The following is a 15,617-nucleotide window of genomic DNA, read 5'->3' as shown; positions in this document are numbered from 1 at the left end:
CATTATTCCCATTGAGACAGGCATGTTGATTTTAAAAACCCATACTGTGAAGTCAGATAGCTAAATCCAAATCAAAACTGTGTCACAAACTATCTATGTGGATGCAGCTTAAATCAATTTTGTTGTGCCTCTGTTTTCATCTGTAAAATAAGGATAGCAAGTCTTTACCTCCTAGGGTTTGGGTAAATGAAATATACAGTTTACAAATATATAAATCACAAATAGCACACAGCTGGCACAGTGCCTGGCTCTAAGAGCCACTCGATGGTGACAATACATCAATGCCATCATCTTCACCAGTATTAGCAGTAGCACCTTCATCACCCTTCACTTGAAGAGGGTCAGCCAAATCTTCCTTACTTTTGAGGATCCAGGCTCCACTAAAAAAAACAGCCTACTCAATTTTACTTGAAATTAGGTAAAATAAGTTGGCTTAAAAGAACAAAAGCAAAGCTTGTATACACAGGGATCTACATTCAACACTTTACTGAGCACTAAAACTATTGCTATAATGAAGGCTGCCTCTGACATGTCTGCATAAACACAGAAGGTAACAAAGTTGTGTTGATTAAAAATACCTAGAGGTATTTTCAAGTAACTTTTAGATATTCTTAGTTTTTAAACACTTATTTAATTAATTGACCAAATAGATGGAAGTCAAATCTTTGCTAGCCAGTGATGAAAAGCAACCAAACTATACTCTCACGGACTATTTTGTTAGCTCGGTTCCAGCTATTTGATAAATTTGAAAATACAACTATATTTCTTTGATAAACCGTAATTGGGTCAAGATTTTATTCAACTAAAGATTTACTCACCTAAACATGTTTGTTTTTCTTTTTAATCTTTCTAATCTTCTCAACTTAGATCCTTGAACTGAAAGTTACTGACATTTGAATGCTCTCTTCACTCTATAACCATCTTTACCTCTGCAGCATTATCTATAAAAAAGGGAACCACTGTGGAAGAACCCCGTTCTATAAGTTATACTTCTCTCAAACGTGTTTTTAGATGTATAATTTCCTACAAACATCTTGGTTTACTTAAACGTGAAAAAAATTATTAGGAGAGAACCAGGAAAAGGACAATTTATAGGGAATTCTTTTAACTGACCTTGAATGGTTTTAGTTTCATTAAGGTCAGTATGACTCACTAAGAGATTACTTCCTAATTTCAATGTTATGTGTGAACATCCAAGAGACGCTGACTCTCTTCGGTGGGCTGTGGATTACTGTACTGGGCACAATAAAGCGAGCTCTGCAGCCCGTTAATAAGGTAATTGGGTGTGGTCTCCTCAGGCACAGGGAGTCCTGCTGCACGAAAGGGTGCCAGCAGAACAGGAAGTACAAGTACCAGGGCTTGAGTCCTCCTCAGAGCAGAGGCTGGACAGAGCAGCACTGACAAGAGAAGTGTGAGGACCGAAAGGGCATCACAAAAGAATGAGATCAGTCAGACGGCTCGAGCAAGTCCAAGTCAATGGGGCCCCAAGACGGACTACACAGAAGTGTAGAACAGATCACTAGTTAATAATTACCGGCCAGCTCTATTTATACAGGAGTCCCAATGACAATCAGTGCGAAAATTAAGCATAGATAATCATCCTCTTGTGCGTGTCTCTAATATGCAAAACAAATCAAGTTCGAGTCACCCCAAAGTAGGTTTGTAATCTTACTTCCACTCCTCTGGTGGGTGTGCAAGTTCATACTTCTCCCTCACATTGGAGACACCCATATCCAAATGGAGCCAGTGAACCTCCTCTGACCGCAGGTGACTGAGGCGAAATCCATAGCAGGCCACGTGCTTTACTTTGTGACTGTCCACTATCTTCTGAATGATGCCCTAAAACATACCCCCCACAAAAACGACTGTTATAAACAAAAAACTGCATGCTAAAAATTAATGCAATGTTCATTTCTTTTAGTTAATTATCAGAAATCTTTGGTAAAAGAGTATCAATTTAAATAAATCACTTAATTTTACTTAGAAATCTTTTTTCACAAAAAGTACTTTTATGAACAAAGAAAAGTTTTTTAAAAACCACAAAAAGAGGCACTTCCCCTTTCTTTATTGATTTCTGCAGCTCCACCTCTGCGTCACCCCAACTCATCAAAGCACACGGCCACACCTCAGGTGGCTTCCTAAGAATGAGACCTGTGGAAGGTTATACTTTCTGAACCAATGATATTGTTGAGAACAGGCTGCAACCTTAATATCATTTTTTAAAAACAAACATTTAGGAACATATAATTAAGGCCATGTTTCTGATAGTACTGATGACATATGAAAAGCTACTTAAAGTTAGGCCTAGCCACCTGCTCTTCGCTCTCTATAGGTTAACATGCAGCAATTCACAATAGCCCCCAACCCAACTTTTCTAACACGTGTGCCCCATGAGTTCAGAGGAGATGAAGGTGACCTTTGAAGGAGGGCATCAGGGAAGGCTCCCTAGAGAAGGTGGCGTTTACCCTGGGGCTGTGGAAAAGAAAGTGTTAATTAGAACTGATTCTTGCCCTGTGCCCACAGAGATGTGTAAGTCGTGCGTCTATGTCTGTAAATGGGTAGCACACGTGGAAGACACCTTGGGAATACGATGGAGACCATCTGCCACCCTTACGTGAGCAGGTGCTAATCACCATCCACTGCAATCTTCTCAATATTTTAGGACATTAATAAGGTTTTTTTTTTAATGATTCTGACATTAACATGAAAATGTCTATCATGGAAAATCAGAACTATCTACTAGAGAAAAACATCATTGGTTTTTAAAGATTAGCAACTAACTGAAGCGAACATATAACTTATAATGTAAGACACATCTTAAAAGTTCTGCACACGCTAGTATTTATTATGGCACAATGCTGTTGATAGTACAATTAAGGATGTCCCCAGCCCTACCCGTAAGAACAGATAAATAATAACATGTACTATATTCAAAAACTGTCAAGGACCAGCGAGTCCACCCCACGGGCCGGACGTGTGCCGCACTCCTGTACCCGCACGTGCCGACCACCCTTCCTGACTCCTCAATCCCCAGGACCAGGCTGTGCATCAAGCCCAGGAGAGCGGCAGAGGAAGGATGGAGGGAGGGAGCAAACGTGGCACCAGAGAGAAAGCATGAAAAAGAACCCGGCTGGAAGAGCTGACAACAGCTTCAGGAAGAAGATGAACTCTTACTGGGACAGGAGGCACGTCTGCAGCCTACAGAACTCCGGGGCGGGGTGGGGGGCGGGGGGATTGGGGTGGTACCTGGGATGAGCATAAAACGTTTTTTCTGGCTTCTGGATTCAAGGCCTGAATATCTGACAGGGCCGCTGTGAATGACAGTGCAGGGTCACTGGGGTGCGGGATCTGCCTACAGGAAGGGCCATCTTTTTCTGCTAATTCTCTGAAAGGCGACTTGTGCAGCTTCTCCTTGCCAACATCCAAATCCCTGAGCTGCAAAGGACAGGCGCTGGCGCCTCTTTCAAACTCCCACAAAAGCGCCTTTGTCCCTCGCCCCCGCTCTGCCAGCTCACTCCCGAGAGCACACAGGCTCTAGTTACCCTGCTCATCTCCCCTCGATTCCACATCACCCCCAGATCTTTGTGTCTTGGTCTGTCTACCCCTCCATGCCCAGATGTAGAGTGTAAGGCAGGGCACAACCATTCGTTATACTTGTATTTGCCATCAACACCCCGGGAGAAACCCCATCTTCGCTGGGTGCCTGCCCTGATGACCCCTCGCACAGCACAGGTGACCCTCATGTCCTCTGACTCACGGGCACACACAGGAGCCCACCTGCAGAGAAGCAGTATCAATGAGAGGGGCTTAGTCCAAAAACATGGTGATGATTAGGGGGAAGGCAGGTTCCTAGTCTTGAAGTCTTGTGGAATAGACAGAATTTTAGTCAGTTCCCTCGATCGCACTGCCAGAAGACACCGGAATAATGTCAAGTCTGGGTTTGCGTAACCAGAGTCCCCAAACTGTAGGACCTGGTGCCTAAACCAGGTTAATATTTCACTCTCCACTGAACAATTAAGCAATAAACACAGGCATTCCCTTTTATTTCACTTTTTGCTTTTCCATGATGCTTCCATACTGAGTTCCGTCCCAGTCTCATTCTCTAATACTCTCATAAATGCCACTTCGGACTTAGTCTGGATAGCAGCCAAGGTTATGAGTGGACAAGGTGCTTAAATATTTGATGCTAAATGTACATAAGTACTCAGTAAAAAGTACTGATAATTTTGAGAACTATTTGGTTCTGAATAACTGAACAAATAACTTTGAGAACTAAATTTTTAGTGAGAAATGCAAACTCAACGCTACCATGTGGAAACATTACCATTTCCATATAACACACACACACACACGTTCGTATATGTGTATATTATTTCGGAATATGTACATTTAGAAAAGGGACTGTCTCTAGGGAGCTAAGAGGACAAGCGTTCATAATATGCCACTGATGGTATCCAAATTAAATTTAAATTTCTCATCCTGGCTTTAAAGGCTCATGACAATCTAGTCCTACAATACACAAAGCAACACTTAGCTACTCTGAAAACTCCTTTTATTCATTTATATCACAGCCCAGGCCTTAGAAATATACACTTTTCCTGATTAAATTCTCATGTTAGATATTCACGGTAAAGGATTCTTCTCAAACGTGGAAATAAAAGAAGCCAGTGTCTGCATCGTGCTTGTATTTCATCAGGAACATAGCAACTCAGCCATTTTACTACTGGGAGATAGTTATTTTCTTTTCTGTTTCCTTGATTTGGGGGAAAGGGAGGTGGAAATGCAAGTAATCCTGCGAGGAGCATCCTTCTAGCCTGTCGTCATACATACGTACAGGCACTGCTTAGAAACAGACGTGCTGGGTCAAGAGCTACTTAAAATATGACATTTTGGTAAGTACAGCCAAACTGTGCACCAACAAAACTATACGGATTACACTTGACACACAATGTGACAGACTGTCCCTCATCTCATACCAATAATGGATGAAATCAATCTTAAAACGTTTATCAATGTGATGGACCAAACTGGGGGTGGGGTGGGGGGCAGGGGTTGCTGTTATAATTTACGTTTCCCTGATTGCTGACTAGTGAGATGAGGCTGTAATTGTGTTTGTTTCTGAGAGTTCTTGCTATGACTTTGCTCGGTTCAACCTGGCCACTTTATCTTTTAGACAGCGCTTTGAAAAGAAGTGACCTTCTCCCCGGTGGAGAGCACTCATACGGCCGCGTCCTTCACATCCATTCACTCGTGAATGTGCACCCCTCAACTGTTCAGCAACCACGTACAGGCCAGCTGCACGCCTGGTGCTAGCGACCCAATGACGATGAGATGCGATTCTGACCCTGAGAAGTCTCAGAGTTGAGCAGGAGGAGGACATGATAATGAATGCATGCAGGAGAGTAATTCAACTGTGGGGAAGGTAAGGCAGGGGACAAGATGATAATGGACATTTCATATTTTTAGCTATCGCCTCACAAGCAGTTTGCAACATTTCTCCATTTATCACAAGAGGAGGTATCTGAGGTCACACGTATTGTTCTTAACACCGTTCATCTCTTTACTTTCTCCTAAGAATTGATTTGTCTTTTATCCTGTCCAGGGGTTGTTCTTCTCAGCGTGCTCTCTTTCAGACACTCCTTACATTTAGGAATCAATGGGTTCCTACCATTCTTCTCTGATCGCACCTGTAGAGGTGGGAGCCTAGCATCATTCAGTTACCAAAACAAGATGCGGAAATCCAGTCCTGCTCTCCAACAGCCAGGGCATCACCTCCTGCTCTTGGTTCAGCAGCAGACGAGGGGCCCTCCTAACAGTCCTCAAGACAAAGCATGCACTTTTGTCTCGACAATCTATAGTTACTCTTAATTTCTCATTGCTACTGTAACAAATGACCACAAACTTAGGGGCTCAGAATAACACAAATGTGTGACTTTCCAGTTGTGTAGATCACAAGTCTGAAATGGGTATCACTGGGCTAAAACAAAGGCATCAGTAAGGGTGTGCTGCTTGCTGGAAGCTCAGGATGGGTAACAAGGAGCCAGGCCCTGTAGGTCCTTGTGGGCCACTGGGGGAATGTGGCTTTTCTCTGAGAGAAATGGGGAGCTACTGGGGGTTTTGAGCAAATTACTGATTAGAAGACCAGCATGTTAGAGAAATGGTTCAGGAAGCAGAACGTAAAAGTGGGTGACCGGTAGGATGGAAGGTCACAGGGCAAGATGGGGAGAGGAATGGGCTAGGGGCTCCTGAAGGACTTGAAGATTCACTCCAAATAGAGGAAGGCATTGGAAGGTTCCGAGTGGAGGAGTGATGCGCTCTGGCTCTCATGTTAACAGGACCGTTCTGGCTGCTGGGTTGTGATGTCAGTTAGGAGACCACGTGGCTCCGAGAAAGGTGTGCAGTTGAGGTCCTAGGAGGTGGGAGATTCCAGGTACACTCTGAGGACGACGTGGACAGGATTAGCTAATGTATTGGATGCAGGGTCCAAGCAAAAGGAGTAAAAGATGATGCCAAGGGCCCTACTTAACTAAAAGAAGGGGAGACCCTTCCTCTGAAGCGCTGATGGTTCTTTTGGAGAAAGAAAGGCAAAGACAGAGAAGAGAGGGACAGGTGCAGCTGGGCGGCATTAGGTCTGAAACTGAAAACGAAACAGATCAGCACGGGGTACAGTTGTGGACTAGGCAGAGCATGGCATGAAGCCACGGCCACAGCTTTAAGAGCCTCTGCAGACGCATGAGGGCAGGAAGGGAGCCAGCCTCTCGCACCCCACACGGTACTTCCCTCTGGGTCCACGCGTCTTCACGCTCTGCGATGTCATCTAGCTGTGGTTTCAAAGAGAGCCTATGGTACGAACTTCCTACCTCCTTATTTCTCTACAGATACCTTCACTCCATGTTTTTGTGATTGATAATGTATTTGGTATAGACTCCAGAGGTACAAGCTGTTCCCCAGAGCCTCTGAGGACACTGCTCCAATGTTATCCTGCATCCAGCATCGCAGATTAAAGTCTGATGTAAATGTTGTTCTTTTTCCTAAGTAAGAGACTTCTCTGGTAGAATCTGGATCTTCTCTATACCCTTATTATTCTGAAGTATCACTACAATGTTTCTAGACGACAAATCTTATTCAGCATTGTCCACCATGGGTTAATCTTGGCTCTTCTGCACTGACCCCACACTTATCTCCAGAGCTGCCTGAAGCATGGTACTGACACTCAGCTATGGCCAAGATAAGTGATGTTTGCGACCATGGGCTACTGGTTATTTGGGGCAGGACACAACTAGCCTGCACCACTGTTTAGTAATCATAACTGGATTTCCAACTTGCACCTGATTTTGGTGGCACTTGGGCAGTTACACAGGGCAAGGCTGGCTACGGAGATGGAACGTGCCTATGTGCCCATCTCACAGATCCCACCATAAAGAGGCCTTAGCCCTCCTCACACCTGGGTGCTGCACACATGGCCGGTGATGGCTGAGAGCATCCAAGGCCACGAGGCCTATGCCTGAGATGTCCAAAGCCCTTCAATGAGTACCGTTTTCCTACTGCTGCTGTACATACTCTACCTATTCCCAGTGGAGTCCTGTGAATCCTTTCAGCATCCTCTATACAATTAATGTATAATTAGCACAAATATGTAATAGGAGTGAAATCTATTAAAGCATGAGAAATAAAACCTCTGTAATGAATTATAACAAGAATCCAGATTTTTTCTGGTGAAAATAAACCTTTCAACTCCTCCAAAGGTCTGGTTCTTCTGCGTCAAGCAGTCTCTCAGATAATTACTTTCTATAGAGCACCGCTGTCCAGCAGAAATATAACGCAAGCTACATATGTTGTTTTAAAATTTCTAGCAGTCACTTTAAAAAAGTGTAAAACGAAACAGGTGAATTCAATTTTAATGATATATTTTCTTTAACCTAGCATGCCAAGAACAAAATTATAACAAATTACTGATGAGATTTTACATTCTTTTTCATACTAAATCTCTGAAATCCAGTTGTATTTTTACACTTACAAAACATCAATTCAGACTAGCTACATTCAAGTATTCAGCAGTTGCACACGGCTACCACATCGGGCAGTGCAGCAACGGAGTCTGAGACTCAATCTAATTATTCATCAACTCTGGATAACAATAAGCTACCTCCTTTCAGAAAATGGTTGATTTTTAGATCCACCCATTAATTAAGTTACATGAAAATACTGCATTTTCAAATGTTACAGCAGTAGAAGGAAGTGGGTTATGAATAATACCCACCTGCCATCACAGTGACCCAGTACTATGTTGATTTCATGCTATTCCAGGAGAGGGCTGGGGTCAAGCAATGCCAATAGAGGTTTCTCTGCCTCATGTTGTAAAATCAATCATCAACTGCTAAGACTTGCTAATTTTCAAACATTTATCAATTACTGTGAAATAAAACAACTTGCTCTTTGGCCACACAGATTTGCTCATATTGATCTTCATAAACGTTTAACAAATATGTTCTCATAACTTATGTATTTGTATCTGGTTTAAATTTTTCTTCACAATACGAATGCTCTGATGTCTGGTAAGATTTTAACGCTGGCTAAAGGCGGACGTGTGTCAGGGGTCCCTGGCTCTCTTCGTGGTGTGATCGCTCTCACGTGCGGCACCTAGGATACTAAAACCATGGCACACCTGTCACGGAGCCCTGCCCAGGTGAAATTGCTGATATAATAAATTCTGAACATTTGCTCATGTCTGGTCAAACTCATAATCTTTGAAAGGCTCCCCTCCTGCACAAATACTCTGAAGTTTATTAAGGCTGATGCAATGGTTTAAAGAATTTCCTCTCTCATTGTATCCGAAATTTATAAAAACTAGACCATACCCTAACAGCCTTCCCATAAACGTTACCTTTACAAGGTTTCTCTCCAGTGACTGCGTTTATAAGGTTAAATATAAAACAGAACTATAGAAAAACTAGAAAAGCCAGCAAGCTTCATAGAAAACTTGTAAAAAGAGACTACTATATTTCAAGTGTAGCACATGGATAGATACTAACACATGTTTCAATCCTAAGTGAATGATTCTCCTTTTAATAATTAGTCCGTTTGAATAGTCAGTATTACAGTATCACAGAGGTAACAGAATATTATATATAATGCATATGTAGTATGTAGCCTTAAATCTAAATTCTACCAATCCCTTTATTATACTTAAAAACAGTTAAGGCATATAAGTCAAAGAGTACAAATTACTTTGTTTCTTTATTACTGAAAGCAGGGGAGATACATCTGATGGTCCTACTCTCTGGACACTTGTCCTCCTTAAAGATGAATAGGGACTAAGTGAAAGAGCAGGAAGGAGGAGGGGCTTCTTCAACACTTGACCAAAGTAAACATCCTGAAAATTTACATTTTGAACTCAGTTTTCTGAGATCATGGTGCTCACTCCTCACTCTCAGCAACCTCTGCCTACACTGTGCTCCCCTCACAATTCTTTACCGCCCACTCTCATCAACACCCAGAGGAAAGTGTGTCCAGCCACCTCTCACAGTCACACGCAGTGACGCCCCTGCCGGCCCTCGTCATCTGCAACACCCCGGGAAGCACTGCCTGCACCGCACTGCAATTAAGGCCATGGGCATCTCGCCCACAACAGACTGGAAGCTGTATGACCAGGACCTTTAATATCCCCAGAACCTTGCCAGGTGTCTGGTATATAGAAGATATACATATAGTTTTTTAAAGAATCTATCCTACCTGGAGTCATGCAAATACCTTCAAAATTACACTTTTTAGAAAATAATTTATTTCAACAGTATTAGAGACTATTTTAATTCCTTTGTTTCCTTGTATATTTCAAAGAATTTTTTTAAAAACAGGAGAGAAAAACAAGTCAATGGCATTATATGAATAATATGATACAGTTAACTATTTTTCTAAGAAATGTTACGTAAATCAAAACTCTGGTCCGTCACATATTAACTCAATAAATGCTATAGAGAAAAGTTAACATCTCTGAAATATGGGAATAAAAATTATTACTCCGCCTTTTTTTGGTATGTGCCGTTAACATTTAACCTACGTATACACTGAGGATGTGTCCTAGGAAAATGTACTTACCCTGACGTCAGTAGCATCTCCATGCCTGATAATACTGGCCCAAGTGGTTGGCTCACTGTTGCTTTCAAAATAATGAAAGACCTTCAACACTCGCTCCATGGCCCCAGGGGAACGTTCCACACCGGTACCCAGGTGAGTCTTGGTACTTGAATTCGGTGTGTGATTCAAGTTTGGGTCAAGGTAAGCAGCTGCCATTATTCTGCTAGATGCTAGGTATCTGTCATATTCTGTAAAAGGAAAAAAAATTTTTCAGTGTACAATATTTGAAATCTACTGATTAAAATGTGTTTTGTTGATACTGACATAACAACACTGTTCTTTATTCTCTCCCTATTTTGTTATATGCAGAGTTGAGCCTGAGGAGAACTGGGACCTAATCTACCAAGATAATCACTGTATTCCATCCCCTACCCCTTGCCACCCCCAGACCCAGAGCAGTACCTGATTCACAGTAGAATAATAAATACTGCTTAAACAAATTATTAAAAGGCCAGGAACCCTATCTCAGCTCCATCAAAAATCACTGTGTTATCTGTAAACAACATAACTTAACACCACCCTCCTTTTAAATCATAGCCTTTAAATTTGTGAGAAAATCTCACTGGAGAGCCAAATATGTTAATTTTGCTGCCTACTTTTGAAAACTTTTATGTGAAATACAAGTTCTTTCTTCATACACTGAAAATTCAGTCACAACTGAAAACAAAACAAAACCAAAAAGCACATATGACTAAGTTTTTTAAAGTGTGATAGGGGACTCCCCTGGTGGCTCTGTGGTTAAGAATCCACCTGCCAATGCACGGGACACAGGTTCGAGCCTTGGTCCAGGAAGATCCCACATGCCGCGGAGCAACTAAGCCCGTGCACCACAACTACTGAGCCTGCGCTCTAGAGCCCGTGAGCCACAACTACTGAGCCCATGAGCCACAACTACTGAAGCCCGTGCACCTAGAGCCCGTGCTCTGCAACAAGAGAAGCCACTGCAAGGAGACGCCCGTGCACTGCAATGAAGAGTAGCCCCGCTTGCCGCAATTAGAGAAAGCCCATGCGCAGCAACGAAGACCCAACGCAGCCAAAAATAAATAGATGAATAAATAAATTCATTAAAAATAAATAAATAAATAAATAAAGTGTGATAGGAGGACGTCCATTTGAATGTGAGGGAATAGCTCGGGCAAGACCACAATTCCCACTGAGAAAACTCAGAGAAGCCGGATTAGAAAACAACCCAGATGTGTGCAGCCCAAGACACTAGGAGGTGACACAGATGGAGAAGGAACAGGTCCTCAACAGCCGCCTTTCCCCAAAGGGTGTTTGCCAATTCTGGGCATTCAAGACCCTGAAGAGCTAAGGAAAAGGCGCGCGCGCACGCGCGCGCACACACACACACACACTGCTATTTGTCCCTTGACGACAGCCACCAGTCCTGAAACCAAGCCCAGTGGGCACCTCCAAAAGCAGAGGGAAGTTGAAGACACACAGAGGGGACGAGGGGCACAGCTGATTATATACACCCTCTTACCTTTTGGCAGCATACAGATGATCTGAACAGCATGATGAATAAACGATCTAACTGACATATAACATACTACACCCAACAGCAACTCACCTTTGCAGGTGAAATAGTTACTAAAATTGACCACGTGCTAGGTGAAAGCACAAGATTCAATAAATATCAAAGGACTAAAGTTACTGAGAGTATGCTGTGTTGTGTCTAGCATTAAGCTGGACACCAACAAAAAGATAACTAGCAAATTCCCAACTGTCTGGAAATTAAGCAATGTATTTCAAGTAACTTATTAGCCAAACAAGGAACTCAAACCCTCAAAGGGTTTCTAGGGCGCTGAAAGTACTCCGTATGTCACTATAATGATGGATATGAGTCCTTATACGTGTGTCCAAACCCACAGAACGTACAACGCCAAGAGTGAACCGCCATGGGAGGGACGGATTTCGGGTGATTATGATGTGTCGTTGCAGGCTCGTCAGCTGTACCACACGTACCGCTCTGGTGGGGATGCGGAGGCTGTGCATGTACCATGTACCGGAGCAGGAGGTACGCGGGAACCTCTGTACCTTCCCCTGAATTTTGCTGTGAACTTAGAACTGCTTTAGGAAAAATAAAGTCTTAATTTTAAAAAAGCAATCAATGTAATTCACCATATTTTCAGAAAGGAGAACCACAGTTATCTTAATATATGCAGAAAAAGCAACTGATAAAGTTTACCAAACACTCATAATAAAAACTCTTAGTAAAACAGAAATAGGAAAATATTTCCTTAATCTAATGAAAGTATTAATACTGGTGGAAAAGAGTCCCTCCCCCCCGCCCCGCCCCCCAAGACTGGGACTAAGTCAAGAATGCCCAGCATTACCACCCCTAATTTGACAGTGTTCCAGAAGTCTTAACCAGGTTCCACAGGCAAAAAAGGGAGGTAAAACATAGGGTATGAAGGAAAGAATAAAACCGTCATTACTCACAGACTACATGACTATGTATGAAGAAAATTTGTAAGAATCTATAGATAAACTAATGGAATTAATAAATGAATTTAGCAAGGTTGCTGGATCATAACAAAATCAACTGTACTTCTGATCATCTTAGTTATCTCTTTCGCTCCCCAAATGAGATGGTAAGGATGAATAAATATATTATCAATTGCTTCCTGAAAAGAAACACCACACCTCCGGAGTGGTCAGAAGAAATGATATACTAGTGATGAAGTGACGGAAAATCACTACAGTTGACCCTTTAACAACACCGGTTTGAACTGCCCACCGGTTTGGACTGACCCTTTAACAACACCGGTTTCAACAGTAAATAAACACTACAGTACCACACAATCCCTGGTTGGCTGAATCCCCAGCAGCGGAACCGCAGATACAGGGGAACACTTACACAGCGGGCTGACCACAAGTTATACGCAGATTTTCGACTGCGCAGGGGGCTGGCACCCTGGGGCCCACGCTGCTCAAGGGTCAGCAGGACACATAACAGTGAGCGTGTCAAGGGAGGAGCTAAACCAGAAACAACACACAATCTGGATATACCTCTGTGGCTAAGAATCAATAGCAAAATCCTTCATAAACCTTCAAAAAGTAGGCCTAAACGTTCTTTAAAAGATAAACCATTGCTGTAATGCCACCAGAGCAAAGCAGTTTTCCTAAAACAGAATGTGTCAAAATCCGATCTGTGCTATAAATTCTCAAACTGGCCACATCTCCACCAGCGAGCCCTCCTTGACCCTTCTGGACAGTTCCGTGTGTGTGTCAGTTAACCACCACCCACTCCCCTGGTGGTGGCGTTCCAGTCTGTCTTTATGATGGGCGTGCAGATTCTGAGAGCCTGGCATCTGGGTCACAAAACCGTGGATTAGTCAGTTTGTGGGATGGTGTCCACTACGGAATGAAAAGTCCCAAGCGTTGCTCTCTGCTACACTGACTATACTGTTTCCAAACAATTAACAGAATTCTCTGTTGTTCGTGTGGTTCTCTATTTGTTTTTGACCCATGGCTAAAGCTGCACAACTGGGGCTGCCAACTCTCTGTGTCTCTAAGTGACAAAAGCCCGTCCCCCTCCTTTACCAGAGAGGTAGGCTTTTATAGGATTTTGTAATTGTAGCCCTCTGTAATCTGTGGCCAGTTGTATTTTTTAGAACTTTTCAAGATTAACCAGTCATAGGCATCAGCTACTTATGCATACTACAGAATATCTTTTTCAAAAAACTATCAAAGACGTGGAAATGAGAAGATTTTTAAAGTTGGCTTATTTACGTGGTTTAGACCCCTACTCTTCCAACTATCTGTGGTAAAGGACCAGTTTTAATTTCCAACCTGTCACAGACCAACACTTTTGTAAAATAAAATAAAGAGGAATTTCTAGAAAAATGAAATTTCAAAATAAAAGCCTACAAAAGCCAAGCACGAAACTTCTATCATCAGTGTCAATGAACATAAAATTACTGTCAAGTTGCTATAGAGGTTTCTAGATGCTTACACCAAATTCTACCCTTACTCTGTCCTACACTGTTAACAGTTCCAGCACCAACCGCAGTCTGCTGGCCACAGTTGGCCGAGTCCAGGCTCGGGCACCAGGCTGCCTGGTACAGCAAGAGGCCAGTGCACTGGAATGGGAAATGGGAAAGCAGATGGCCTGTCAGTGGTGGCCGCTGACCTTCCAGCTTCAGGTCTCCCTTTCATTCACATACTAACTTCAGTGCCTAACTTCTTTTCTTGGGACAAGTAGGGCAGTCCCAACAAGTAGGGCAGTCCCAAGGCAGGTGTGAGGAAACAGGTACTGACAAACCTTGGCACTGACCCCAAGGCTCAGCCCACAATCCGATATAAATGCTCCATAAAACAGCACATACAGAAGAGGGAGAAAAGCACAAGGACCACAAGGAGCATCTTACTCCAGAGCTGCCTAGTTTATATTCACTGTACATACTAAGATCCCACCAGGAGGGTAACCTCATTATGCTTGAAATAAGCTGGCCCTTTAATAAAACTTGAGATGCTTGCCAGAATATGAGAGAAGAAACAAAGAATGCAAATTGATACAGCTACATTTTTTAAAAAATTAAGACATCAACAGGTTTGAAGAGTTTTTAAGAATTTGATAATGACCCTAAAGTAAATCCTTAAACTAGACTAGTGTGAAAGTTTTCTCCTTAATTTTGTTCTTTTACACAAGATTTGGGTTTATTTTCTCATAAAATATCTAACCTGAATATCCTAAATGTCCTATAGTGATTTTACTAGACAGAGAAGCTAACATTAAATTACTTAAATGTTTAATATTATAATAGCAATGTGTGGCTGTTTATATTTTCCGAACTCCTCCTTGCCCAATTCTCTTCTTCCAGTGTGACTTTGATACTCCTTTCAAGAGGCAGAGTCTACCTTCCTTCCCCTTGAATCTGGGTGGGCTTCAGACTAGGCTAAGATACATCCTAAGCTAAGTCCTAAAAGGCAACACCAAAAAAAGAAAGAAAGGAACCTAGGTTCCCATGGCGCTCTTGGGATGCTCACTCACAAACCTGACCACCACGCTGTACAGAAGTTCAAGCAACCCAAGATCTGAGCTCCAAGAACCACAGCCTGAGCTAAGCTTCCAGCTGACGGGCAGCGTCAACTTCCGAGCCCTGGGGCAGAGCCACCTGGAGTAGACCCACTGGCTCCCAGTCGTGCCGCCTCAGCCAACACCACACAGGAAGAGATGCGGTGTCCCTGCTGAGCCCTGCCCAGACTGCACGTCTGAGCACAACGAATAACTCGTGTCATCTGAAGCCACTAAGTGCTGGGGTGACTTGTTTTCATCAATAGACAACTGACAGAGCATATGTTCAACTAACGTGAGCAGAGGCGGTTCTCGCTTCGAGTGGGAGTGGGAGACACAAAATGACTACCAAAAGCCATCTGAAAAGTTTTTGCCTTCTTCTTCTCATTGTTAAACTAAAGATACAGAGTGAGCATCTTTTCAATGCCTTGACAAAATGTCACATTCCTTCCTAAGTTTGGGT

At 42.8% G+C, this 15,617-nt stretch overlaps 1 protein-coding gene across 13 annotated transcripts in view; it reads right to left on the bottom strand.

Moving 5' to 3' along the window:
- The window catches only part of PTK2 (protein tyrosine kinase 2), a 256,529-nt gene that overhangs the window by 158,012 nt on the left and 82,900 nt on the right, over positions 1-15,617 (bottom strand). For 12 of the 13 annotated variants that reach the window (XM_057532273.1, XM_057532274.1, XM_057532264.1 and 9 more), the window contains 2 exons: positions 10,096-10,322; positions 1,673-1,839 (listed from right to left, as the gene is read on the bottom strand). In XM_057532273.1, coding sequence (XP_057388256.1) covers positions 1,673-1,839; positions 10,096-10,290 — 362 coding nt within the window. In that variant the 5' untranslated portion in view covers positions 10,291-10,322. Of the gene's footprint in view, positions 1-1,672; positions 1,840-10,095; positions 10,323-15,617 lie in introns of those variants that run through there. The other variant, XM_057532272.1, reaches the window with a different exon arrangement.

Source organism: Balaenoptera acutorostrata, chromosome 17, assembly GCF_949987535.1.
Source record: "Balaenoptera acutorostrata chromosome 17, mBalAcu1.1, whole genome shotgun sequence".
Lineage (NCBI taxonomy): Eukaryota > Metazoa > Chordata > Mammalia > Artiodactyla > Balaenopteridae > Balaenoptera > Balaenoptera acutorostrata.
This window is presented reverse-complemented; position numbering and strand designations above follow the sequence as displayed.